This window comes from Brachionichthys hirsutus, chromosome 16 (genome assembly GCF_040956055.1).
Source record: "Brachionichthys hirsutus isolate HB-005 chromosome 16, CSIRO-AGI_Bhir_v1, whole genome shotgun sequence".
Lineage (NCBI taxonomy): Eukaryota > Metazoa > Chordata > Actinopteri > Lophiiformes > Brachionichthyidae > Brachionichthys > Brachionichthys hirsutus.
In genome coordinates this window covers 1,838,306-1,863,321 of record NC_090912.1, presented here as the reverse complement: position 1 = coordinate 1,863,321, position 25,016 = coordinate 1,838,306, and the positions used below count along the sequence as shown (strand labels likewise).

General features: G+C 50.5%; 3 protein-coding genes across 3 annotated transcripts; all 3 read left to right on the top strand.

The window, feature by feature from the left end:
* Nucleotides 1-2,575: 2,575 nt before the first annotated feature.
* ppp1r1b (protein phosphatase 1, regulatory (inhibitor) subunit 1B) lies at nt 2,576-11,423 on the top strand. Its single transcript, XM_068750350.1, has 5 exons — nt 2,576-2,689; nt 9,074-9,163; nt 9,761-9,836; nt 10,676-10,816; nt 11,236-11,423. Exons 1-5 carry the CDS (start codon nt 2,576-2,578, stop codon nt 11,421-11,423), a joined length of 609 nt encoding a protein of 202 aa, XP_068606451.1.
* A 3,365-nt stretch (nt 11,424-14,788) lies between these two features.
* stard3 (StAR related lipid transfer domain containing 3) lies at nt 14,789-19,987 on the top strand. The gene is made up of 14 exons (XM_068749791.1): nt 14,789-15,004; nt 15,082-15,159; nt 15,358-15,435; nt 15,540-15,593; nt 15,756-15,873; nt 15,969-16,070; nt 16,159-16,214; nt 16,306-16,398; nt 17,338-17,400; nt 18,096-18,191; nt 18,272-18,351; nt 18,445-18,549; nt 18,648-18,741; nt 18,852-19,987. The coding sequence occupies exons 1-14, from the start codon at nt 14,789-14,791 to the stop codon at nt 18,984-18,986; spliced, it is 1,368 nt and encodes a 455-aa protein (XP_068605892.1). The 3' UTR covers nt 18,987-19,987.
* A 779-nt stretch (nt 19,988-20,766) lies between these two features.
* Nucleotides 20,767-22,936, top strand: mreg (melanoregulin). Its single transcript, XM_068750223.1, has 5 exons — nt 20,767-20,924; nt 21,038-21,200; nt 21,579-21,669; nt 21,753-21,916; nt 22,095-22,936. The coding sequence occupies exons 1-5, from the start codon at nt 20,836-20,838 to the stop codon at nt 22,302-22,304; spliced, it is 717 nt and encodes a 238-aa protein (XP_068606324.1). The 5' UTR covers nt 20,767-20,835; the 3' UTR covers nt 22,305-22,936.
* The last annotated feature ends 2,080 nt before the right edge of the window (nt 22,937-25,016 follow it).

Genomic DNA, 25,016 nt, shown 5'->3' with positions numbered 1-25,016 from the left:
GCGAAGTGGAAGCCTCACCGGGGGGAGCAGAGATGATGCCTCCGTGAGGATCTTTTTTTGGGGGGGGGGGGGGTTGTTGGCTTCGTGCTTGGCTCGCTCTTCTCTCACTTTCTCATTCATTCACAAAATAGCCCATCGAGGAGCGGCTCTCATCTGTCAGATTCATTCATCTAATTTGCCCGTGTGTCACATTTTCCACGTTTCTCATCCTTCCCTTGTGCGCCGTTCCTCATGACGCTTCTGTCTGTCTGTCTGTCTGTCTGTCTGTCTGTCTGTCTGCCCGTCGGTCCTCAGGGTGAAGCTCTGGAGTTTTTTTTTTTTTTTTTCATCAGGTCCCGTGCCAACCCGACCCGTGTCTGGCCAAGCCGAACCATCTTGTGGGATTTTTGGGTTTTAATTATAGTAAGAGAGGATTAATTATGGCAGTGGAGGGGGGGGGGGGGCATGCATTATTGATGCTGTGAGTGAAGGGCTGGAGGGGGTAGAGGTGCTAATTAAATCACTGCCCTACTACCACGTCCCTCCCCTGACTCTGCCTCCACCATGTCTTCCACCTGCTACACCCCTTGGCTCCACCCACCCACACCTTCTGATGAAAAGCGTCACTCATCTCTTCTCGGGCTGCTGCGAAAGATTTTGACCAGATCGGCCTCTTAAAATCTCTAAAAGCAAAGTAAAAAAAAAACTCTTCAGCTCAAACAAACCATTTCCGGTCAAAGTCAAGTCACCCTCCAGTTTTGATTAAATGCTGCCATCTAGTGGACTTTCTTTTATTATAAAAGTCTTTGCTGAATGTGAAAGGTCGGCGGTAGAAACTGAACGGAACAGATCCAAGCTTCTCTATAGATTCAGGAAGCATTCCTGTTGCATTCCAGTAAATGAAAGAATTAATCGTGAAAAGTATAAATAAAATCAAATGAGGAGTGGCAGATAAAAGACTTGGAAAGAAGGACACAACATTTGACCTTTGACCTCTGGATGGGGGTGCAAAAAGAAAAGAATCAATCAAATTTAATGACCATTGCCGTTGACTATAAGGTGCAAGTACACCAATAAAACAGCAGATGGCGGCACATCCTTCACCAGCAGCACATGCACGTCGAGCTGCAGGACTTTGACTCCTCACCTGTTTATTGTGTGATGGCACGTTATCTAACCGGATGCAGGTGTTGACCGATGGACTGAGCCTCTGTGCCGTCCCACCGGGACACCTGGCGGGACACCTGGTGCTTCGGGACAAGGCCTCTCTGTGTCCCTGATGGAATGAAAGAATTATTTATCTTTTTCTTTTCAGCTTCGCAGGATAAATTCCAACGAGGCATTTCTTCTTCTGTGGGAGATCTGAGGGAGTTAGTTTGACATTCAAGGAGGTTTTTGTCAGCCCACTTCAGTCACGTGGTTGCAAGATGCCCGGTTCAGGAGGCAGAATTACTGCTTCCCTAGTCTGTCTTTGGAGCTGTCACATTTTGTCCAACGTGTCCCCTGAGTTATTATCTTTCTGAGTGATCCATCTCTCAGAGGTTTTTCCTCTCTGCTTCTGCCAACGCAGCGCTTTAATGACAAAACACGTACAACCATAGAGAGGCAGACACCGGCGAGGACGCGCTTATAGATGGGGTTTAGCCAATATGGGTAGATAAATACACTCAGCCGCATCACGCAAATCAGGCTTAATTAGAGACACGAGCAAATACACGGATCCCTAAGGGGTTAACTCACGCTGCAGAGATTAGCAGGACATAATAACACATAGCATGGCATGCACTCCTCCTCCTCCTCCTCCTCAGCTGATGCCAAAGCTCATCTGTGCCCCCCCCCCCCCAAGGCCAAATCCACCTCTCTCCGCTGCCCAAATCCCTTTTGCCGTTTGAGCGAAATAACACCAAGGCCCCTGAAAACTCTTCAGTGGAACGGGCTTAGCCGCTGGATTCCCGTTTTCATCCCTCCTTTCGTTTACCCCCCCCCCCCCCCCCCCAATCATTGTAAATCTCTCATTCACAAATAGAGGCCAATAGAGGCTCAGCTGATGTGATGAGATTAGTCTTTTTTTCTCATTACAAATCAAACTCAGTTCAGAGAAACAGAAAATAAACCAGCCTCCCTCACCTGACCCTCCCCTCCTCTATCGGGCCCTCCCCTCTTCCCTGATTGCTCCACCCCCTTTTGGACTTTGGCCCCTCCCCTCCAGCCTGTGCCCATCCACTCCTCTCCTCACAGTCAGATCCAAGGACTTGCCTCTTTCATACCAGCCGCACAGGTTGTGAGGGAGGGGAGAATATCTGCGACTGCAGGAGAGGGAGGGAGGGAGAGAGAGAGAGAGAGAGAGAGAGAGAGAGAGAGAGAGAGAGAGAGAGAGAGAGAGTGAGGAAAGGAGGCGATAAAAGTTCTGCTCAGTTTTGGGTTTATTTCCAAGACAAGGGAGCTAAGGTGTGGAGGAGCGAGAGGACCGGCCTTCAGGAGTGGGACGACTGAAGTTTGGAGGTGCAGGAGGTTCCTCCCAGGAGGTTATAGCAGCGACCGCTCCTGCCTGGTGGGAGTCAGACCCCCCTGCCCCCCCCCCCCAGAATCCAGAGCCATGGACCACTCCATGTCGGCAGGGGTCGAGGAGGAACCCAAGGAGAGGAAGAAGATCCAATTTGCCGTGCCTGCCGCTGCGCCCACCAACCTGGACCCTCGGCAAGTGGAGATGGTGAGCAGGCGGCGGACAGATTGGTGTCTGACCCAAGGAGGAATGATTAATCTGGCACTTCTGGGGATTACGTTTCAGATCGGACTCGTTTTTCTGTCCGACTTAAAGGTCACGCTGTGTTTAAACACAACTTTCTGTTCTGATTGGCTCGTTTGACCGGTGCAGCTGTACCAAATGTCTCTATTGTTGAATGTCGCCTCCACGGTTTCCTCATGCAGGGTGTGTGTGTGTGTGTGTGTGTGTGCGTGTGTGTGTGTGCGCGTGTCGGGTGATTCTGTCCAAAGTTAACAAACGTCTGATGACATTTCCCTCTTTTTGCTTCCTCATGAGGTTTCTTTGTCTTGTTTGATCTCGATCTGTTCAGCAGGCCGGCGTTGGATCCGCCCTCGCACGCACCGAGCCGCTCCACGCTCGTGCTCCTCACCACCAACGGCGTTCCCTTCACATTCCACCGCTTTCACCTTTTGCTTTCTTTCCAACTCTCTTTGCACGAGGCTCATTTTTTTGATGCTCCTTAGTTCCTGACTCAGACGCCTCTGGCGGCTCTGATTTTAGACCATGGGAAAGTGGGCCGGACCCGGGAAGTGATTTGGCGAGGAGGTGGAAGGAGGCCAGTGGCTCATTTCTCCTGAGAGCTGGAGGAGAGACTGGGTGGGAAAGGAGAAAGAAATGAGCTATAAGGAGGGAGCAGACTAATCTCTGGGCTCACCTGTTCGGGGTCAGCTCCCCCAGTAGCTGCTCTTCTTTCAACAGATTGCATTAAAGAGGCTTTTAGTGATGCCCCCCCCCCCCCCCCCCCTCCCGGCCTCCTACAGATTGTGCACTCTCATATTTTTCTTGCGCCTCCGGATTTGAAGCATTTCTCATCTGTCTTTTGCAAAATGAAGTTTGTGTTCCTACGCTTTGACTCACATGAACTCCAGCCCCCCCCCCCCCCCTCTGCCCGAGTTAGTTCCTCCATCTCTCAGGCCGTCGTCTCCCTCTGATCCCCTCTTCTAAGAAACTGCAGGATATTGATCTGCCATGTCTAAGATTTTCCTTCATTTCAAAATCATTTCCTTTGCTTCCTTTTGTTGTTTTTGTCCCGAGGAGGTTCCTCACTGCTCCTCCTGCTCGGACGGCCGTCGGCTATATTTAGCCGCCGCGGCCTTTACCTCTGGTTAATGTGTGTGTGCTTAAGCATTGCTCCTGTGCAGTTCTTCAAACATCGTGTTGTTGGCCATGTGGAGGAATTTGCGTGCAACTGTTGCAACAAAATGACGAACTACAGGCTACGTGGGTGCATGGCGGGGTCGATTTTAATGAGCATACCCCCCCCCCCTCCACGCAGCATTTACAGTCACCTCTGCTAATGAGTTGCATTTTTAGTTTTTTGTTGTGTTAAGCATTTAATGGTAAATATTTTTGCTCAAACTACCAGAGTTTGACCTCATTGTGCACAGATGCAAGAGCCCATTTGTGTTTTTAGGATCTCCTTCCTTGTGTTTACTCTCTCTCTCTCTCACACACACACACACACACCTGCACACACTCACTCCTACATGCTCGGTAAGCGATGTCGAGTAATGTGTATAACGGAGAGATGAGGGAGACACGGCGCAGACTTTCCATCCGTGACATGAAACGCAGGATGGCAGGAAAGGGAATCGGCCCAAGCCTTCAGTGAGGGCTCGACTTAGGATTCCACTACCCCCCCCCCATCATCCCTCATCCCCCCACGGCCCGCCTCTGGGCTACACGTCAAACGGCGACCTTTGATGCGGCGCGTGTTTGTGGGTAAACAACATGCAGGCCCAGAAAGAACATCCTGTCGGATGGCACAAAGCGTGCTCCCGGGCTTCAGGATGCAACGCCCCCTTTCCCGTTTTTATGGCGGCTCGATGACGTGATCAGCTGTGTGAGAACGAGACTTTAATGTTCCTGTTTAAAGGTACAAAATGCTTTTGCTAAGGAATCACTCAAAGCGACGGCATCAATGGTCCAGTCTTCTCCAGGCTGTCTGTTCCGTCCTGGTTTTTTGACAGCCTGCACATTTTGATGCATTCATGACTGCAGAGACCAATTTTCCAGAAAACCTCCTTTCCTATTCCACCTTGTTTTTCCAGTGCAAAAAAAGAAAGAAAAAAGAAAGAAAGCTCTCAGAAATAATCAATGAATTTGTCTTAAAATGAGTTGTTCCAGTTTGGAAAAAGGCTTTTAAAAATAAGACAATTCATCTCACGGTGGGCTGAAACCTTCGCCAGAAGCTTTCTCATTCAATCCAATCACAGAGGAGCAAATCCTTCGTCGCCCGCCGACGCCGCCGACGCACTTGGGAGTGTGTGATGTGTACACATTCTGCAAACATAAATACTGAGCACGGGTCGAGCGATTTACCGACTGATTGCAGTGTACACAGCGAGATGAAGATGACGCACCCTCCTCTTCAGCCCCCACATCCTGGCCAACAAATCCGCTTTTGTCATTATCCCACCCGGTCACTCGCACACACACACGTCACTTCAGGGATCCTTCACTGCCAATCGGGCCGTCGTGGGGGGGGGGGGGTGTGTGAGGAGAAGCAGAGGAGTCATCTTTTAACCTTGACTAGACAAACAATCACATTTTGGGCGGGAGGGAGCGATTAGGAAGCAGGGAGGGGATAAAGGCCACAGAAAACGCCATCGTTTGAAGATCGCGACCCTGACCTCCACCTTTGGGCCCGTTGAGGGTCTGGAACCAAAGGCCCTCTTTTACTCACCAGAGACTGACGTAGCCACATTGAGGGCGCTGGGGTTGGGGGGGGGGCAGAGGCGTGACACAAAACAAATGGGATTTGGCTTGATCCTTGTTTCATCAACACGGACAAGACATGACATTATGTTATTACTGCAGTGCCGCTTATAATCTCTTTTTTCGGGGGTCACGGGAGGTCACATTTACCGCGTCAGATGAGGACCGGCCTAAATCACATCCATGGAGTCGCCCCTAAGCTGCATAGCAACCGTCAACCGCCGCCTCGCCTCGCTTCCGAGCGTCCCCTGCGGCTGCGTCTGACGCTGCAGATGAGTAACCATAGCTGCGCTTGTCCTTTTGTTCGTACCTGCCCGTTGACCTCTGGAGCGACCTCTTTGTTAGCCGCACAATGCAACGCCGCGGAGCTGGAATGCACGTTTGCAGGCCGATAGCCGAACCGTCGTCTCTTGGATTGGCAGCTTTCCAGTCGATGCCCCCGGTAGTCGATCTAAAGTACACTCGTCCACGGCCCCGGCGTTCCGCTTGTTCCGCCGTGACCTTGACCGTCTTTGCAACAACTGGAAACTCGACAAGCGGGAGTCACCCGGCCGGAGCCGCGGCGAAGCTGCCCGGCTACATTGTGTCTGAGCGATGACCGGAAAAAGTCACGTGGCAGATCTGATCACCGGCCGTCGGCTGCATATTTGTCATGGAAACATTTTGTCTGGTCAGGAAGGGGCGAGGGCGGCCGGGTGTTTAGGTTCTAACTCGATGTGGAGGACGAAGAGCTGAAAATAAAGCGTCTGTAAATCAAGCTCTATTGTACACTATAGAAGTTACTTTAGTACTTGTTCATTACTTCTGCTTGGATGACAGATTTGTTATTTTATTTATGTTCTTCACTTTTTTTTACTGGATTCAACTGGACGTGTTCTTCTACAGCTTGATCCAGCGCAGACATTTCTCACATTTTGTCGGTTTAGCGAAGGGAATAAACCGGACACCTCCTTCCAGTTGTTCGGGGTACCGGTCGTCATGGTTACACAAGCCGTGACTGCAATGTTTGGCCATTCTCGATAACTTTTTTTTTTGCCTTTGTATGGCATGCGAACCGAAGCAACCACTTAGGTTTGTTTGCCTGAGGAGCAAACACGCACACGTGCACGTGTAGCCCAGCGATGGCCTGTAGCCTCACGATTGGTCTATTAAGTCATGTGGGCGTGGGTTGTTTTACGGAAAGGTCAATCGGAGCAGTTCTGGTGGCTGCGAACGATCTGAAGCGAGGCTTCACGCCTTCCTGTCCCTGAACGCACCGCCGCCAGCTGATGCTTCTGAGTGATGCATGCGCATGCAGCCAGATCTCGCACAAATCCATATCTATTCGTGCAGAGTGGGCTTGTGGGACGAGAGCCAGAAGCGAGTCCTATGGAGCCGCCCCCCCACTCCCACCCTCCCACTCCCACCCCCACTCCCCCATCAGACAGCGCCGGCCGGCTTCTCCTCTGCCTCGTCTTTGTGTCGGGTTCAGATCTGCACCGCTGAGCCCCCCCACCCACCTAAGACGCTCCATTGTTAGCGTTGGTGTGTGCGGAGGCGCTGTGACTCATCCCACGGCGCCCCCCCCCTGCTGGGACCATTCCGATCTAGTTTATGCTGTCCTATTGCTGCTGCTTTTTATAGGCCCGACCACGAGAGCACCAGCTGAGAGGATGGCCTCTGGGGATCAGACCCACATCAGCCCGCCTGCACGGAACCGCCGTGCACACACCTGAAAGCAGGAGCTGTGGGTTCGTGTTCGGAGGACGTGGATGCCGATCCTCCTCAGATACTTTATGAAATGATGAGTTCGGTTGGTTCGAACGAGAAAAGCACTCAGAGAGCGCAGACCTCCGCCAAGCAGCTCAGCCCCCCCCCCCCCCCCCCCCCTCATATTATTGTCCTACATTTATAGAGTCTACATTTCTAGATTCCTTAACCATGAAAACAAAACTTTAGCAACCGGATTCACATCGATATCATTATTAGTTCAGACGTTTTTTTCCACACTCCTCCATCCACTCGTTTGTGTGGATGCCAAATCTCCGGATGAGACCCCGTCGAGGTACTGCTGCCTCTGGGGGGGGGGGGGGGGGCTGGAGGGTGGAGCGATTGGGGGCAGCGGGAGGCGGGGGTAGAGGGATAAAGCGTAGCAGGAGTAATCTGTGTTGACACAAATAAGGAAGCCGCGTACATGTTATGTAACCGCTGGAGAGCGGAATGGTTTTAATGCTGGAAAATCACCGGGCACAGTCGAACCTGGCAACTCACCGCCGCCACTGTGTGTAAATGTGCACAAAACAGAGACAAGAAGCCATTCATGTAATCCACTGAAGGGTTTTCACACACTTCCGTGTCTCGACTTCCTGTTTTGCGTGTCATCTGAGGTCGATTCTACGTTCTGGTTCAGGAGGCCGAGCCTCACGATGCTCCACGGTGAATGCCACGGGGCCAGGGGGGGAGACTTGGCGTGGTGTCCCCTCCTTCCTGTCTCTGCATGATCCACCTTCAGGCTGCCCTGTGGGCCTGGCAGCAGGTGTCAGGCAGGCGGAGGCCGCGGGCCTCGCCCAGCAGAGCCCCCACAGTGGGGGGGGGGGGGGGGGGTTAAAGGAAGACCTGTTCATGTTAGAAAAAAGGAGTCGGAGGGGGAGAGCAGCTGAGGCAGGAAATCAGACAAATGGAAAACTCACTTACGTCGCCTTTGGGTGACGGAGAGGCGAGGAGAGAAATGAAGCTGTCAGGAAATGACAGAGGAGCGTTTAACAGGACAGGAAGCGGCGGATCAGATGGGGAATTAAAGGCGCGTGACAGAACGGAGAGGCGTGAGAGACAGGAAGTTGAGATTTAAATGCATCCGGTGTCATAAATAATGGCAAAAGCCATGCTTGACGGATCCGTGCCGTGGTGTTTTGACACCGGGAGCTTTCCGCCTCGCGGCCCGGCTGACCTCTGCTTTGGCAACACGGGCCTGGCGGCTCGTCTGACGATCCGGAGGGGAATAGAACATCAACACCGCTGCACAGAGAGCAGCCTTAAACAAAAGATCCCGTAAGCACCAGGTCGGTTTGCTTTCGCAGAGGTCACGTCCCGGTACCGCGTTAGCGTGACCTGCCACATGCTAGACTTGTATAGCCGATGGGTTTTAATCGCCTGGAATTGCTCCGACCGTTAAAGAGTTAACCTCGCCCTAAATGTGGAATGTTTTTGCAAGAGGCTATTTTACGCTCGATTTTGCATTTTGCAACCCCAAAAAAATGAAATGCCGTATTATTTCATAAAGTCTTGTGAAGTTTTGAATCCAGATTTAATGATTAAGCGATTCATTTCCTGGATCTCCCAAATGTTTGGATTCTCCAAGAACAGACGGGATCGGAACCTTCTTCAAAGAAATTCCAGTCTCTGTGAGCGCGGTCCAACATTCCGGGCTCGTCCGGACGTTTATTCCTGCGAGGACGGAGAAAGCCATTTTTTACGCAGACCTCGCGCTCCATCTGCGCACGGATTGACAGCGACGCGGCTCCAGCCCGCTAGGGGGCAGCGATGAGTCTAGAACCCTCTTCCCCTGTCGGAGTCCTGACCTGGCCGGAGTTCTAGAAGTTATTTACCCGTTTGTTTGTGTGTGTTTGTTCACAGATCCGGCGCAGGAGGCCCACGCCCGCCACGCTGTTCCGAGTAGCCGACCAATCGTCTCCTGAGGACGATCAGTCCACTCACCAGGTAAAGGTGAAGTCAAACACTTTTTTATTATTACTTCCTTGTTCGATATTTGATCTTATAAATGACGTCATGCTTCGGTGTGTTCTCAAAGCTACTCTTTATTTTACTTTAAGCGCATTCAAAAGCGAAAACTCAAAATCAAACTTGTATGAATTTTAAATAACCTGAGCTAGATGGGTTTAGCATATTGGATCAAACCATTAACCTTTGATGGGGGGCCGGGGGGGTGAGGTTGACCGCTCCACCTCTACAGCCACTGCTGCCCCTTGTGGTCAAAGGGAAAACAGCAACGATGGGGAAAAAAGGCCAATTTTGAATTTTTAGAGACTATACCTTCCGGTGGGCGGGATGTGAAACTACATTTACAAATCCTGAAACAAATTTACATTTCAGAAACAATCTTAGAGAAGGGGAACGTTCCAAATAGAACGGAACTGTTTTCATTTAATGAAAAGGTGCATGCTAACCTCCATCATCTTTCAGACCCAAGTTCTAAACGTGACTCTTTTACATGATCCCTCCTAATTAAATGTAAGAATTTTTTTTTAATGAATGTGTTCAAAGATTTCCGGACACTTTCAGGAACATTCTGTTTCTTCCCAGTGGGTCGTCGGGGAGAACGGCGTGCTCAAGCCAAAGCGCGTCAATCCAAACGCGTATCAGCCTCCGTCACTCAAAGGTGAGCCCGTCGCGTGTCCTTGATTCATCCTTTCATCCTTTCATCCTTTCATCCTCCTGTCCTTTTAGTTCTACCGTGCTTCAAATCGTCTCCTTGCTTTTCAAGCTTGAGAAAATGAAACGCATGCGACAGATAGCTGTGCATTAAAGCGCCTTTTTTCTTGTTGCCTTCATTCTGTGCACGCGCTTGTGTGACGTGCGCAGGCCTGCGTGTTTGTGTGTTTTCACTCCTCCACTGCTGGAGGCAAGGGGAGAAACAGAGATTAGAGCGTGACAGCTGTGAGACAGTGAGTCTAGAAAGTCTGGATGATCCTGGATTACAGTCAGTTGTGTGTACAGCTGCAACACAGACACACACACACACACACACACGCACACAAACACAGACACACACATGTCCAAAACGCACATATGGGATGGATAGAAACGTGTGTGTTGCGTGTCAAGCGATTACATCAGGAACACAAATCTGCCAGCTCAGGGCGCAAAAGGGGGGGGGGGGGGGGTCCTTTGGAATAACTTCTAATTCCGTAATCTTCCTTATGCGAGGGCGTGAAAGGGGAGGAGCCAAGATGACCTGAAGGATGAGAGAGGGCGGAGTTAATGTATACATTGACTAGAAGGAGGGTGAGAAGTCAATGTGGGACACAGTTTAGTGCCCCCCCCCTGTCTGTCACGCATGCGTTTCATTGGTTTCCTGTCTAAATCGGCACCTCTTCAAAATAAAAGCTGACAGTGTTGAAGCGTGGTACAACCGAAACAACAAATCCCTCTATCCCCGTGTGTCCGTGTGTTTGTGTGTGTGTGTGCCCCCCCCCTACCCTTTGCTCGTGTGTGTAGCCGTGCAGAAGATGGCTGAAGCACACATGCAGAACCTGGGTGTCTACACCCCTCTGGAAGACCCTCGTGAGGGGGAGGAGGATGAAGAGGAGGGAGAGGAGGGAGAGGAGGGAGAGGGTGGCTCTCCCACCAAAGCTGCTGGTGAGAGGGAAGGTCTGCGACCCGGCAGGAAGGCCCACGCTGCTGTTGTTGTTGTTGTTGTTGTTGTGGTGTGAGGATGGCACTCTAACACTGCTAAAGACACAGCGCCTGCTGTTGCGTCTGAATTTAATCCGCCCGGCCTGCTTGTCTGGATTTATTTTTGCCACATCTGACAAATTAAGATCTGAAAAAAATGTCAGCTAACAAGACAAATCTGAAATTTTGAATTGAATCCCAGGCTGGTATGAGACAGTGTTGGAGGATCAGACTCCCCCCCCCCAGGCTGGAGTGTTCCTCATATTTATCCTGACGGTGTTTGAATCCTCATCTGCGTACGTTCAGAGGCGCAATAGACGTTCTACCAGAGAAAGGGATGCAGAATGAGTTTGTTGTTCCTGACATGCTTTTGGTCTCCTCAGATCACCAAGAGACGGCGGCCGCTCAGCAGTCAGGCAAGCCTTCCAGCGCGAGAGAGATGGCCAAGCAGATTGAAGCAGCTCAGGAGGAGGAGGAGGAAAAAGAAGAAGAGGAGGAGGAGGAGGAGGATGACAAAGGGGGAAACACAATCAAAGAAATGACAGAGGAGAAGAGCTGGGGGAGAAAGTGAGACGGAAGAAAGAGGGAGCAGGACAAACGTTCGGTGGGAAGCATCTCGGAGAAGGGAGGCGTTAGAATCTGAGCAACTCGGGGGGGGGGGGGGGTGTTGTGCCGTTTTCATATTTCGAGTGAAATCAAGTATGCGAGGGAGTAAAGATATTTGCATGACCTCCAAAGGGAGGCGGATTAAAGGGGGGGGGGGGGTGTTAGGAGTCAGTCCTTATGAGCGGGTGAGGACGGATGTACTCACAGAGCAGCCTGCAGACCGCCCTTTATTTATGAGGAGACTAGAGGGACCAAAGGTTACCATGGAGACCAGTTCCCCCTTTTGACCGTATTGCTTCTGCATAGAGTTAAATGTTCCTTTAAAGATGACGACAAACACAATAATTAAAAACACACACATAAAGGGAATGTAAATGTCTTTGGTCAACGGCCTCTTCTTTCATTCGATGTTTAGCCCTGCGCTTAAATGTGCGTGTGCTGCCGTCGCGTGGTCGAAATAGGAACTGCAGGTTCAAAGTGCTGCTCCGACCCAATCTCTGTAGGTATATTATTATTTTTCTTTGAATTAAATCCATCTTTAATGCTATTTATGGCTGACACAAGTCACTCATGTACGTACACTGTGTAATGGTCTTTCTATGCAGTATTTCTCATCACAAAGTAACGATGGGCTCTTATGAAGACTCAAATTGGCTTCCTATCCCAAATATAAATCTAGCAGGATCGATTTATTTTTGTTTTATTTCTCAGATAAAATTGGTCCCTGAGCTAAATATTTTTTAAGGATTATATCTTAATCCCATTTGTCCACATGAATAACAAGAATCTGAATTCTATTCCCATCTGGATTTCTGCATTTTAATATACACCCAAGGAATTGTAGAAACACACCACTGCGTGCCTCCAGAATGCTAATGGTACAATCCCAGCGCTTCTTTTTGTCCCAGCTGTGACTTTCTTGCAAATGTTCTCCTCAGTCTTTGTGCCTTTTCATTGTAGTGGGCATAAAGATGCGCAACTGGTTTAGCGATTGAGAACAGGTTTTCTTACATCATGGTGAAAAGGTAGAGCCGTGTTTTTTTTAAATCCCTTGAGTGTACTTTAATTTTGCCCTCAATATGTGAGGTTATATTTTCCAACACATCCATCTAGAGTAAATAAGTTGCACGAAAAGCTGCATAGAGTTGCTAAAACAGCACCAGAATGATTGTTTAGGATTCTTGAATAGGAAGAACTACCTCTAAATAGTTTGAAACGGTTTGCTCCAAACATCACTCATTACTAACTGACACAATATTGAGAAAATAGCCAATATTTGTTTGTAATTTCACAGGTTTCCCCAGGACCATTGACTCATTTTGGGTTTCTCAGTGCTCACAAATTCCCGTTTGTATGCCAACTCCTTTTCTATTTTCACCTGTTGTCTGATAAATAGCTCAGATCTGTCCCGTTTCAAACGCAGAAGCGTGAAATCAGCCACTGACTGACATTTGATGAAACTGACCGCAATGATTTCAGCAGACATTCATCTGTAGTCGCTCTTGTCGTTTTGTGGGATGACTGGATGAGCAGGTTATGTGTGTCCTCGCTCCGCCATAGAAAACGTGCATGAACTCTTCTGCTTCTTCTGTCTTGATTTAAAAAAAAATCTTTTTTCCCCCATTCTCTTGCCTCTCATTGTAAAGTGGTTGTTTTAAAATTGAGCAACAATTTGACAACAAAATAAACTGTGTTTCCTTTTTTGCCTTTGAACTATCTGCGTGTGTGTGTAGGTGTGCAAGGAATATCTTTACTAGGCTTCATTAAAAGAAAAATAATTACCAAATCACTTGACTCTATGTTGAATTGATTTATTTGATTAATGGGAAATCACAATGGATTTAAACCTTGCCTTTGAGCTACTGCTAAGAGCAGTCCGTTGGGAACTGAGATATCTTTAGCCTTAAAAAAAAGTGCGGATGCAAGCCACAATTTATTTTTAAGCTTTTATTTTGAAACACTCGAAACACTCGAAGATCCCGTTCATTTTTAGACGATCTCGCGAGAGCCGCCCACGTCCCCGGAAGTGGCAAATCTCAATATTATTGGCCCCCGATAGCGCTTTCAAATTAAAAACAAAGGAAGTGATGACAGCCATACAATGCTATCTGTCGAATTCCGGTAGGATTGAGTGCATCTTGCCTTGACGTTTGGTCTGTGACGCATGACACGGAAGAATGCGGGCGATGTTTATGCGGTAAATAAAGTAAGTTTAATGCTTTTATCGAGATAAAATGTCGGAATCACGTCCCTGTCTTTTGGTGCATGTCGCTGCTTCCGGTAGCTCCTCAGACATGATTTGTGTTGTTTTTCCTCAATGGGCTAACAATTAGCAAGTGAGCCTGAGCGCTAACTTGCTCGAAGGTAAACTAGCCGGTTTAAACTAAGCGGAGTGGGTAACTAGTATTGCTAAGTGGCTACTCGAGCGTCACAGTCGTCCCGTCGTGTATTTTCTGTGCCTTGTGTGTTTGTGTGTTTGTGTGTTTGTTTGTTTGTGTGTTTGTTTTTACCACTGGTTGTTGTACGCTAGCTTGCTAGCTTCCGTTTGTTTGTGAGAGGCACACATTGAGGGGCAGAATGACGAGGAATCGGAACGTTGGACATTTAAATGTGTCCTGTCCGCGGTGATGTTGTCATGCCGGATGATGATGATGATGATGATGATGACTCATGATCCGCGCCAACACTAAATTCATTGTCTGAATAAATGAAGCCTAACATTGGGGGCCTTCAACCATGCATGTCAGGTGACTGTGACACGGCTCTGGAATTCTTCCTCTTCTTCTTCTTCCAAATCCGAGCTCTGGTGGACTTTGAGATCAACTTTATTGATGTAATCATTGTCCTTTAGGAATGCTAAATGATACCCGAGCTTCACCGGGACGCCTCCACTTTGGGTCGGGAGATCTTTTCGGTATAGCCGCTTGATTCTTGTTAAAGTTGTGCAGCTCCATTGAAAGGTTATTGTCTTGTTTGTTTTTGGCCCGTCTGTTTGCAGCATTACGCAACCCCCCCCCCCTGAATTGATTTCCTTTGTGGGAGGGGGGGCGGGGGTCGATCTGGTGCAAGAGGCGGATCCGGGACTTTCCTTGACATCCTTGTCAGTTTCTCATTAAAATGAATCCACAATGTGTTGTAAACCCCCCCCCCCCCCCCCCCACACACACACACTGGTGTCGATCGCCATGAATGCGATGCAGAGACTGAACTAGAATCTGCAGGGAGGCTTGTGAAGGTTCGTCTCATACTGAAGCGTCTTTGCACATCTGCTGCAACTAAAACGCAGTCTCCCTTGTTGCAGGGGGGGGGGGGTTTCCTGCCAGCGCAGGAATGCCGGGTATCGGCTGTGGGGACCTCGGGGGCAGCCTCCCTGCCATCGCCTCCTTGAACGCTTCCTACTCGACGTCGTTGTCCATCCCTTCGCCGTCCCAACTGTTCCTGCCCCCCGTGCAGCGCAAGGCCATCTCCGACGTCCGCCGCACCTTCTGTCTGTTCGTCACGTTCGACCTGCTCTTTATCGCCCTCCTGTGGATCATCGAGTTGAACGTGAGTCGGGTTCGACGGGCGCCGTGGGCGGAGCTCGGTTTGAGTCTGACGTCGGATGTTCTCTCCCCCTCCTGCAGAACTCCAGCTCCATCGAGGACCGCCTGGAGAATGAGGTCATCCATTATAACTACAAGTCTTCCTTCTTTGACATCTTGGTAAGTGGGTCGGTCGGCGCTCGTGTACATTTTGGGATTGCGTGTGGAAACCCCCTTGATGATGACCCCGCCCTGTCTTCGCTCTGACGCGTGAAACCTGCTTTTATGGTGCCTGAGTCGGCCGTTAAAGGAGGACACGAGCAGAAACTGTGTGCAGCGTGTGACGGTTTCTCTTCCCTCTCTGTCCCGCCGCCTCAGCTCCTCGCGGCATTCCGGTTCCTGTGTCTCCAAATCGGCTACGCCGCGTTCCGTCTCAAGCACTGGTGGGTGATTGCGGTAAGTGAGCGCAAAGCGACTTGAGGAGGTCACGCAAAAACCCAAAAAAATAAAAGCTCTCCTTAGCAGACGAGTCAGAGGTTTCCTTTTCCTTCCTTCCACAGATTACGACTCTGGTCACCAGCGTCTTCCTCGTGGTGAAGGTCATCATGTCGAATGTGAGCGCGCCGCCGCGTCACAGGTTCTGCTTTTACGCCAGCAGACTCCGGTCTGACTCGAGGCTACGTGACACGCAGCTGCTGCATGTCAGGAAGCAGCAGTCCCCCCCCCCCCCACGACACGCACACAATTTCAAGATGCCAACATTTGTCTCTTCACAGCTCCTGTCCCAGAATGCATTTGGCTACGTGCTGCCCATCACTTCCTTCGTGGTGGCCTGGCTGGAGACCTGGTTCCTCGACTTCAAGGTGCTCACTCAGGAGGCCGAGGACGAGCGAGGTGGGGGTGGCGACGTTTAGATTCCTGCTCCCGGGGGGGGGGGGTTTGCCCTCTCCTGGTGGCTCTCATTGACCGCCGCTCTCTTTAAACCTCAGCCTACATAGCGGCGGTGAACGCAGCCTGCGAACGAGCCCCCATGATCTACCCCCGAGCCGTTTCAGACGGGCAGTTCTACTCGCCGCCTGAATCCATGGCAGGTGATGTCACCCAGATCTGTTCTCGTTCTGTCCCAACCGGCCAGTCGAGCTACAAACGGAGTCTCTGCTCCAAAACTTGTGTCTTCAGGTTCGGAGGAGGATCTGGATGAGGAGGGTCTGGGACGCAAGGCCGTCACTGCGCAGGTAGCTGCGCCACCCCGGGGGGTGTCTTTAAACTCCCGATTCCCCGCCGGTCGTAGTGACCTCCCTTTCCCCCTCTGACTCTTTCCTCCAGGAGATGGAGTTTGTCCGGCAGGGACGCGAGGCCTTGTCCGTTGTAGAACAGATCCTGGCCCAGGAGGACAACTGGAAATTTGAAAAAAACAACGTGAGTGTCGGGTAACGAGACGTCTTCAGGAACCTCTCGCTCGCTCTCTCTCTCTTCCTGACACTATTCAGGTGTCGACGACAGGTAAGCACTTCCTGTGTCGGCGCACAGCCGCCGAACAATGGAGCCTGACGGCGTCCGAAACGTACAAGAGGAAGGATTAGCCTTTGAAATCTCGTCAGTGAGTCTAAAGGGGAAGCCACCAGCTGTTCCACATCAAACAAAAGATCACAAGGCTGATGCTAAGCCAGGCATGGGCAAACCCAGGCCCGGGGGCCATATGCGGGCCGTTGGTCTTTTTAATCCGGCCCGCCAAACTTGTCCAAATTATATCATTAAATAAAATTGTATTATGATTAAACCTCATTCATTTGACCTTTTCCCTGTAATGCTACCTGTAAAGGGCCAAATCCTTTAATGCAATAGCTTTCATGTGTCATTTATATTAGTTCACACAAACACTCCATTTGTTCTTGGTCCGGCCCCTCTGTCAAATTTTAGAACCTATTGTGGCCCGCGAGTCAAAAAGTTTGCCCACCTCTGTGCTAAGCTATAATTAAACTGGAAGAGTAGTTTATTTCTTTCTCGTTTATCGATAAATCGATCGGCCCAACTTGTGGACAGGAAGTGTCGAACTCAGTTTGGTTTGCTAACATTCAGCGCTCTGCTCCCGAATCAATTTGGCATTCGGCTGCTCGGGGGAGCTGGATGTCGGTCACGGGAGGATAAGTCGTCTCTGATTCAACGATGAACTTTGACCGCAGCAGCAAAAAACAAACATCCTGACCCATGTTCGGTTTGAGTTGCGGCCGATTCGGAAAGCTGCTGAGCGCCGCCACTTCACAAGCGAAATGCCGCTCGAATGAAATGAATCTGTTTTTAAAACTCCCTTTTAAAGTGAAAGCCTGCTGGTGCTAACGGCGTTTGTTCTCTCTCCAGGACATGGGCGACTCGGTCTACACCCTGGAGGTCCCCTTCCACGGAAAGACGTTCATTCTCAAGGTACTGCCGGGACATGAACTGCATGTGAAACACATAATTCAGACTTTAAAACCTTAAAGTCTCCTTTCGGCTCGGTTAATTTGTGGTACAAAAAAAGGCAGAAAGAGATAACTTAAAATGCTTTTTATATGAAAAAAATATGCAAATACAACTTGTATAAATAAATAAAAGCAACACATTTGGGTGATATTTCAAATAAATTAGACTCCGAGTCTTTAAAACTATTGTAACAATGTAAAAATCTTAATAAAATGATAAATAAACAAGTTAAAACATTAACCTTTTGAACGCTTCAAGTGGACCGAAGCGAACATGCAGAACCGAAACGGTTCACGTTTCGCCCCTTGAACGAACGGATCGGTTCGTTCAGAGATGCGTGGCGTCGATTCTGGAACAGGAGAAGCAGGAGGATGAGAAGAATGAATTTCACTTGCAACTTCATCTTTCACAATAAACGGTCTCATGATTTTATGTACGGAGAAAAGGGGTCAGAAAAGAACTAAAAATGGTGGGGCTTATTCAAAAGAAGAACGACCACATGATCGCCTCCTTTCGCCATTACAGGCAAATAATTTAGCCTCTGGGGGTCATGTGAGGGGCAAAAGGGCAATATTCAGTTCAGAGAAACGGAGATGGAAATGTTCCGTCCACTGAATAAAGTCGCTGTCTTCGTCTTCGTCTTCGTCCTCGCCCAGGCCTTCATGCAGTGCTCAGCCGAGCTTGTGTACCAGGAGGTGATTCTTCAGCCCGAGAAGATGGTCCAGTGGAACCGAACCGTCTCCTCCTGCCAGGCGAGGCTTCTTTCTCTCCCTTCTCTTTTCCTCGTTCGGCCGTGTCCAACTCGGACGCTGCGCTTCGCCTTTCTCCACAGATCCTCCAGAGGGTCGACGACAACACTCTGGTGTCGCATGACGTCTCCTCCGGCGCGGCGGGGGGCGTCGTGTCTGCCAGGTACAGCCACGCACGACGCAGCGGGCAGCTTCTTCTTCTTCTGTGGTTTTCTTCTCCTCGTGTGTCTGAGCTAAGATATTCCTCCTCGTTTAGGGACTTCGTGAATATCCGGCGGGTGGAACGTAAGCGGGACTGCTACCTTTCTGCCGGCATGGCGACCAACCACGAAGCCAAACCTCCCAGCGGTCGCTACGTCAGGTCGGGACCGCGCCTCGCCCTGCGCTGCTTGACAGGAGAGCCGGCCGTCGTTTTTTCCCGTTTCTGAAGTTTTCCTCTTCTCTCTGCCGCTTCTTCAGGGGAGAAAACGGCCCGGGGGGCTTCGTTGTCCTCAAGTCGAGCAGCAACCCGTCCGTCTGCACCTTCATCTGGGTCCTCAACACGGACCTGAAGGTGAGACCACTCCCGAAGCGGCGAGGGGGGGGGGGGCGGAGTTTTAAAGGGTTAGTGAGCGGTCTGCTAGCAGCCTCGATGCTAACTCGTCTGTTCCCGCGTCTCGCCAGGGCCGGCTGCCCCGCTACCTCATCCACCAGAGTCTGGCCGCCACCATGTTTGATTTCATGAGCTGCTTGCGCCAGCGGATCGCCGACATGCGGCCCCCCCGCCGTCCCCACCACCGCATCCAGAGAGACGCGTGACTTGGCGTAGCCGTCTCTCGCCGCTGTCCGTGCGTGGGCGTGGCGGTAGCGGCGACCTCGCCGGGGGAGGGCTTACGCATCGAGCGTAGGAGAAGAGGACTAATCTGGATCCTTCCGCTTCGCGCTTCGGAACAATTCCTGGAACGAAACCCAAACGCACCGGATGGCGTTGGGACTCCACAGGAAGGGGAAGCGGCGGCGCGGAGCTGCTGGTTTATCCTGAGCCTCGTCCTTTCATTCGCTGCTGCTTCCTTTCTGTGCATGTTTTCCTTTGAACGTGTTTCTCTCGTGCGCTGAGACCAGCGTGCACGGCGCCGCCACGGCTCCACGTTTCCATCCGGAGCCGTCTTCTGTCCATTTGATCGTCTCTCGCTCGACATCTTTTTGTGCCAAGAACCCGAAGTGGCCTTGTGATAAAACGTCATTACTCTGAGTATGCTTCTCTCTGCGCCCCCCCCCCGCCTCATTTTGTTGTTGCTGTTTTTTTATTATTTGCAGATATTATCACGTTAGGTTTTAGTTTGACTGTAGAAAATCAGGATTTGACATGCAAACAAGCAAAAAAGCCGCGTTGCTGGTTCACGCGAATGTTCAGGGCTCGAGAAACGAGGCGTGAAACGTTCGCGTCTTTGAAACGCCGTTTCCACTTCAGACACGTCGTTCGGGGTTTCATTGATTTTCTTTTTACAAAGTGAAGCAGCCGTGCAGCCGTGACCCGGGGCGCCGTCGGCACATCCCAGGGCCGACGGCGCCCCGGGGTTTTGTAATTCCTTTTTTTTTTTTCTTCTAATGCCAAAAACATGTAACTGTTTGTTTGTTTTGCTACATCGTGCGCAGAGGAATGAAGGAAACGGCTGAACTGACAGAATCGTGTGCCTTCATGCACTAAACCCTCCGACTGCTTCTGCTTCCTGTCTGAATACGAAACGGGCCGACGGTTCTGGAGTCTGAACTGCTGCGTGTCCAATAAAGTGAATCAACACCCGATCGTGATCATTTAACACCGTTGGTCAGAATATTCTCATTTCATGACTCGCGTGGAACGACAGAAGACGTAACCACGGCGACTTCCACCTTCATTTCCCACCGTTTCATCCGTGACTTTGCCCCCCCCCCCCCTCCTTTTAATCTTTGCCTGATCAGCCTCAACCATTATTTACTTATCACATGTTCTTGAATTGTCGCCCCCCCCAATAATCCCTAGACATTTAGCAAATTAAAATACGCTTTTTAATACACACTTTTAACCAAGAAAATAGATTTAGAAATAATCTCCTCAACCGCACGCACAGAGAGAGAAATGTAATGATCCTCCAATCAATACTCAGACAGCACATTAGACTCATTGTGTGCCTGTTTAAGAGATGTACTGTCCCTCGGGGGGGCAAAGCGCCGGCCGGACTCACATGATTGGGTTGTGACTGGCTTCTGAGGGTGTGTTTTTAAGAGTCAGAACAAACGTCTTGCTGAACTCCGCCTGAGAAGCGCCGGGTCCACCCCCCCCTCCCATCTGTCAGAGCTTCTCCGCCCGGACAGGCTCTGTGGAGAAACGGTCTTCAAGCAGGAGAAACTAGGTTGGTCTGTTTTCCTTTGAATTGCTCTTTATTGATGGAATTCCTTCCTGTGATTCTGTGGTTTTTATTTCATCTTTTTTTTTTTTTTTTAATCTAGGTTATGAAATCGTTCCCCTGATGTCGGCACCAATCTGGCAGCGTTGTGGCTGACAGGAAACCAGCCCCCCCCCCCCCCCCCCCGGATCGGTATCCGTTTCATCAGGGTCCGAATCATCAGCGAGGATACGCCGCCCGTCAGAGAAGTGAAACCAAGCGGTTGTCTGGACTCCTGAGGGATGGGTTCGGCCTTCAGACTGTGTTTGCGGATCTGCTGCTGCTGCAGCGTCGACGAGGGCGATGAAGACGAGAAGCAGCCTTTAGTACCGTAAGTAGGCCGGCCCTGTACATGAAACGTCTCCTACAATGTAGGGATTGCCGTGTTTTCCCTCGTCTGATCAATAATGCCTATAAACCTAACTTCTGGATCCGAACACGCAGTGAGGATCCGCTGGAGTTCTTCAACCGGGAAGTCCGGAAGCGGCGAGACGAGGAGACCAACCTGTGGAGCACCCCGGGGGACCCCAGCCACATGGAGAGGGAGGACGATTGGGTCCTCCACAGCCTGCTGCAGGCCCGGAACAAGACCCGCATGGGAACCACGGTACCAGTCCGGCTTTAAACCCGGAACATATTCGTTTGGTTTTAATGTTTTATTATCAAATGCTTCACATGATGGCGCGAAGGAAAACTAATTCACGTGACGATGCCAGTTATATCAGGCCTGACCTGAATCCAGGGAACATCCTCGGAGAACAAAAGCTCTGCTTTGTTTGATGAGGTTCTGCCAATGAGGTCCACGGCTGGCGTGGCGGCGCATCACGTGGAATCCACTCGCACCAGAGGCGGATTATATTAACCAACTTATTGAATCAACACTGACCATGAGTCTTATCTGGTTGGAACAAGAAAGTTTCTTAAAGGCTAAGCTGTTATAATATGGTATGAAATGCCCCCCCCCCCCCCCGCCGCTTCCTTCCAGGGATATCGCCGTCTGAGCGTCGACATCGAGGCCATGAGAGACACCCGGCGAGAGGTCAGAGACAAATGGAAGACCATCCTGGAGAATTTAGGTACCGCTGCGAGGACGAGGTGAGCGTCAAACAAACAAACAAGCTGGGGGGCGGGGGGGTCACCAGAATTCCTCCTCTTCCAGGCTTCATGGCGGAGGCCGAGGCGCTGCTGACGGTGTCTGCCGGAGCCTCGTACGACCGCATGCGTAACGCCACGGCAGCGCGTGACATGCTCGGCGCGCTCCACTCCGACACGTCCATCTTCAACACCCGGGAGCCCCCGCCTGAGAGATATCTGTTCATCCTGGTGAGGGCGTGGGACTCTTGGGCGGATCCGGGTCTATTTTGTGTCTCTTTCCCCACGAGATGAGTGGAATCCATCGGCATGCCCTTTGACTTTGAGTGACGTTTTTTCACTGTAGAATAAATTTCCCGGCCTCAAATCTCTTCCTTCTCTTCTCTTCTTCTCTTCTTTCCTCCGCCAGGATCGTCTCCTGTACCTCGACGTCGCTGAAGATTTCCTGGCAAAGGCGAAGCGCTTCTATCCTCCTAATTCCGACTCTGACGAGGAAGCGCCGGCTCTCTCCGTAGACCTGCCGGCGTTGCTTGCCCGGGTGCAGTCCATGAACGTCGGGGGCAAAGAGGAGGAGGAGGAGGAGGAGGGGGAGGAAGATGATGATGATGCTGAATCATGAGCGCAATGGCGGATGATCTCCAGCAGGGGGCAGCACTCGTCAACCCAGGAGGTCTGGATGGAGCCTGTTGTACCTGTAGCCCAGGTCACAAAGATCTACCCGCTAAAAAAATGCTAAACATAGAAGTATTTTCAAATATATCGAGGATTCTTTATTTACAATGTATGCTGATGTACCCTGCGTAACCGCATGAGCCAATATTGCACAACACGACCGAATTAACTATGAACATTTTTATGTAGTCAGGTTTGGAAGGACTTCTTGTTATTAATGATGGCGTGACTCACGCAGAACGATGCCTCGGTGGCAGCTTTCGCTTTTGAAGTATGTTGTGAGAAAAATGACTGCTGTCTGGACAACTGGGATTTTTCTCAGCTCGCTTTTCGGTGGAAAGTCGGTGTCGTATTGTTTTCTTTTTGTTCATTAGGCTCTTTGTCGTCGTACATTTGTACTTCTGGCTCATACTCATCTGTCTGAGATTGCTGTTCAGTCTGTTCGGACTGGGTTGTTTTTGATAAATTTCACCAGTCTGTGCTTCGACACCTTTCCTGTTTCGGGGTTATACACCAGGTATGCTGGACTGTTTTTACTATAACCCACAAATGTTGCCTTTTTACACGGGGTCAAGCTTGTGGTTAGAGGTCATGAAAGGAATCTCTTTTCGAGTGGCGATGGCGATCCCTGACGGGACCAAGCTGAAGAGGACATTTATGTCTTAATGTCTTCATTCAACCATGAGACAACCAATGAACATGCTTGAATCTGCCAGCCAATGCTGAGGATGTTTTATGTATCGCTGGACTCTTTAGAGACAGACATTGATGGAGAGAAGGATGTTTCAGAAACTACGAGGCATCCCGAGGTACCATGGCCTCGGATTTAGAGGTGCTGATTCTCATCCCGCTTCACATGCGGCTTGCGAACCGATCCAGTGAGAGCTGGAGGGCACGGCCTGATGAAGCCAACAGGATCACGTCGTCTGCAGAAAGCAGCGATCCAATCCTGAGGTCACCAAACCGAACCCCCTCAACGCCCTGGCTGCACCTAGAAATTCTGTTCATGAAAGTTACGAACAGAATCGGTGACAAAGGGCAGCCCTGGTCCAACCAGCTGGAAATAGGTCCGACTTACTGCCGGCAGTGCTGACCAAGCTCTGGCACCGGTCATATAGGGAGCGGACACCCCGTATGAGGGTCCACGATGGACAGGAGAGAAATTTCTCCTCAGGATGGATGGAGGTGATAAAATGGATGCCGTCGAGGCGTTTTCTGCTGTTAACCGACAACTAGCACTCTTTAAAACAAAAACAAAACATGGTTACAGAAATAAAATTAGAATCACCTCAGCAGGTGTCACCTCTAAAATGTGTGAATATTCCTTTCAAAGTAAAATCACAAGTGTAAAAGAACTAACGGTCACGGCTTGAACGGCGCCCCCTTGTGGAGAACCTGCAGCCTGATTAGTTTCTCTCAGTCGCTTTTCTCAGATCAGAATGATCTATTCTCATAGCTATTAGTTCAACCTCCACAACATTTCGTCATTTGTACACATTTCTTCTGGGATCCAACAAAATGCAATCTCCTGTTCCCGGTAGCATCCCCGAAATGTCCTGAAAATTCTGTCGCTTCATTCGATCACATGATCGGTAACAGCTCTGAATAACGAGACCTTTGTTCCATAGGAATGTTTCTTTACCTGATTTTTTTTGCAGTTTGACTCATGAGGCTGTTTTTTTCCTTTCCTTTAAAGTGTGTGTCAGTTTGTCTTCATGAAATAAAGCCGACGCCTGAAGCCTGCTGTGTACTCGGTGTCACGTCCCCCCCCCCCCCCCCCCCCCACTGGCCGGCCTCCTCTCAGATCCACCAACCCAGCCCCAGTCTGGCGTCCCAACGCCCCGGTGGGACCCATGCTGGCCCGGCTTGAAAGCCTGATAGCGCCGCTGTTTTGGTGATCAGCTGCTGCTGCTTGTTGCTTCTGCTTTGTAAGAGGGAATGCGTTTGGACACGGAACCGGAACCGACCCGGCCAGAACCCAACAATCCGGTACCACTTGACTCTGTTGGAGCCGCAGATTGTAGGCAGGCATCAACAGAAACCCAACCGGGCCTCCGATTCTTCTCGGTGTTCTCCTGGTATAAAGGGTGCCAGGTTGACCCGTGTCGGAGGCCCGAATAGTCCCCCCCCCCCCTCCAAAAAAAAAGAACTATCAGACTCGGTGGAATTAACTCCCTCAGAATATTTTACCTTACCTCCCTGTGACCGGCCCCGGCGTTCCGCCCCCCCCCCGGTGGCAGAACATTTAAATGCCACTTCCCAGCAGCTGTGGCAGCGTTGTTACGCAACGCAAAGCTCTTCCTGGCCGGGGCTCGGTGGGGGGTGGGGGGGGGGGGGGGGGGGTGACAGCTCTCAGCTCATCACTGTTCACCTTTGCTGTAGCATTACTCAGCTAAAAACAACACGTGGAGGTGCACAAGGTGACGGGGGGGGGGGGGGACGGGGGACGGGGGCCGGGGCACCTGGAGACCTGGCAGGTGAATGGAAAACCAAAAAGCGTCAGGCTGTTCTTATTCCCATTAAGATGAAAAGTGAAGGAAGGCACGATAAAAATGTCTGGAATGACATTTCACAGTTGCCATGGTGTCACAATATCAATATGACGCCCCCCCCCCTCCAGATCTGCCAGTCATTCAGAACAGCCACGGATTTACTGTCT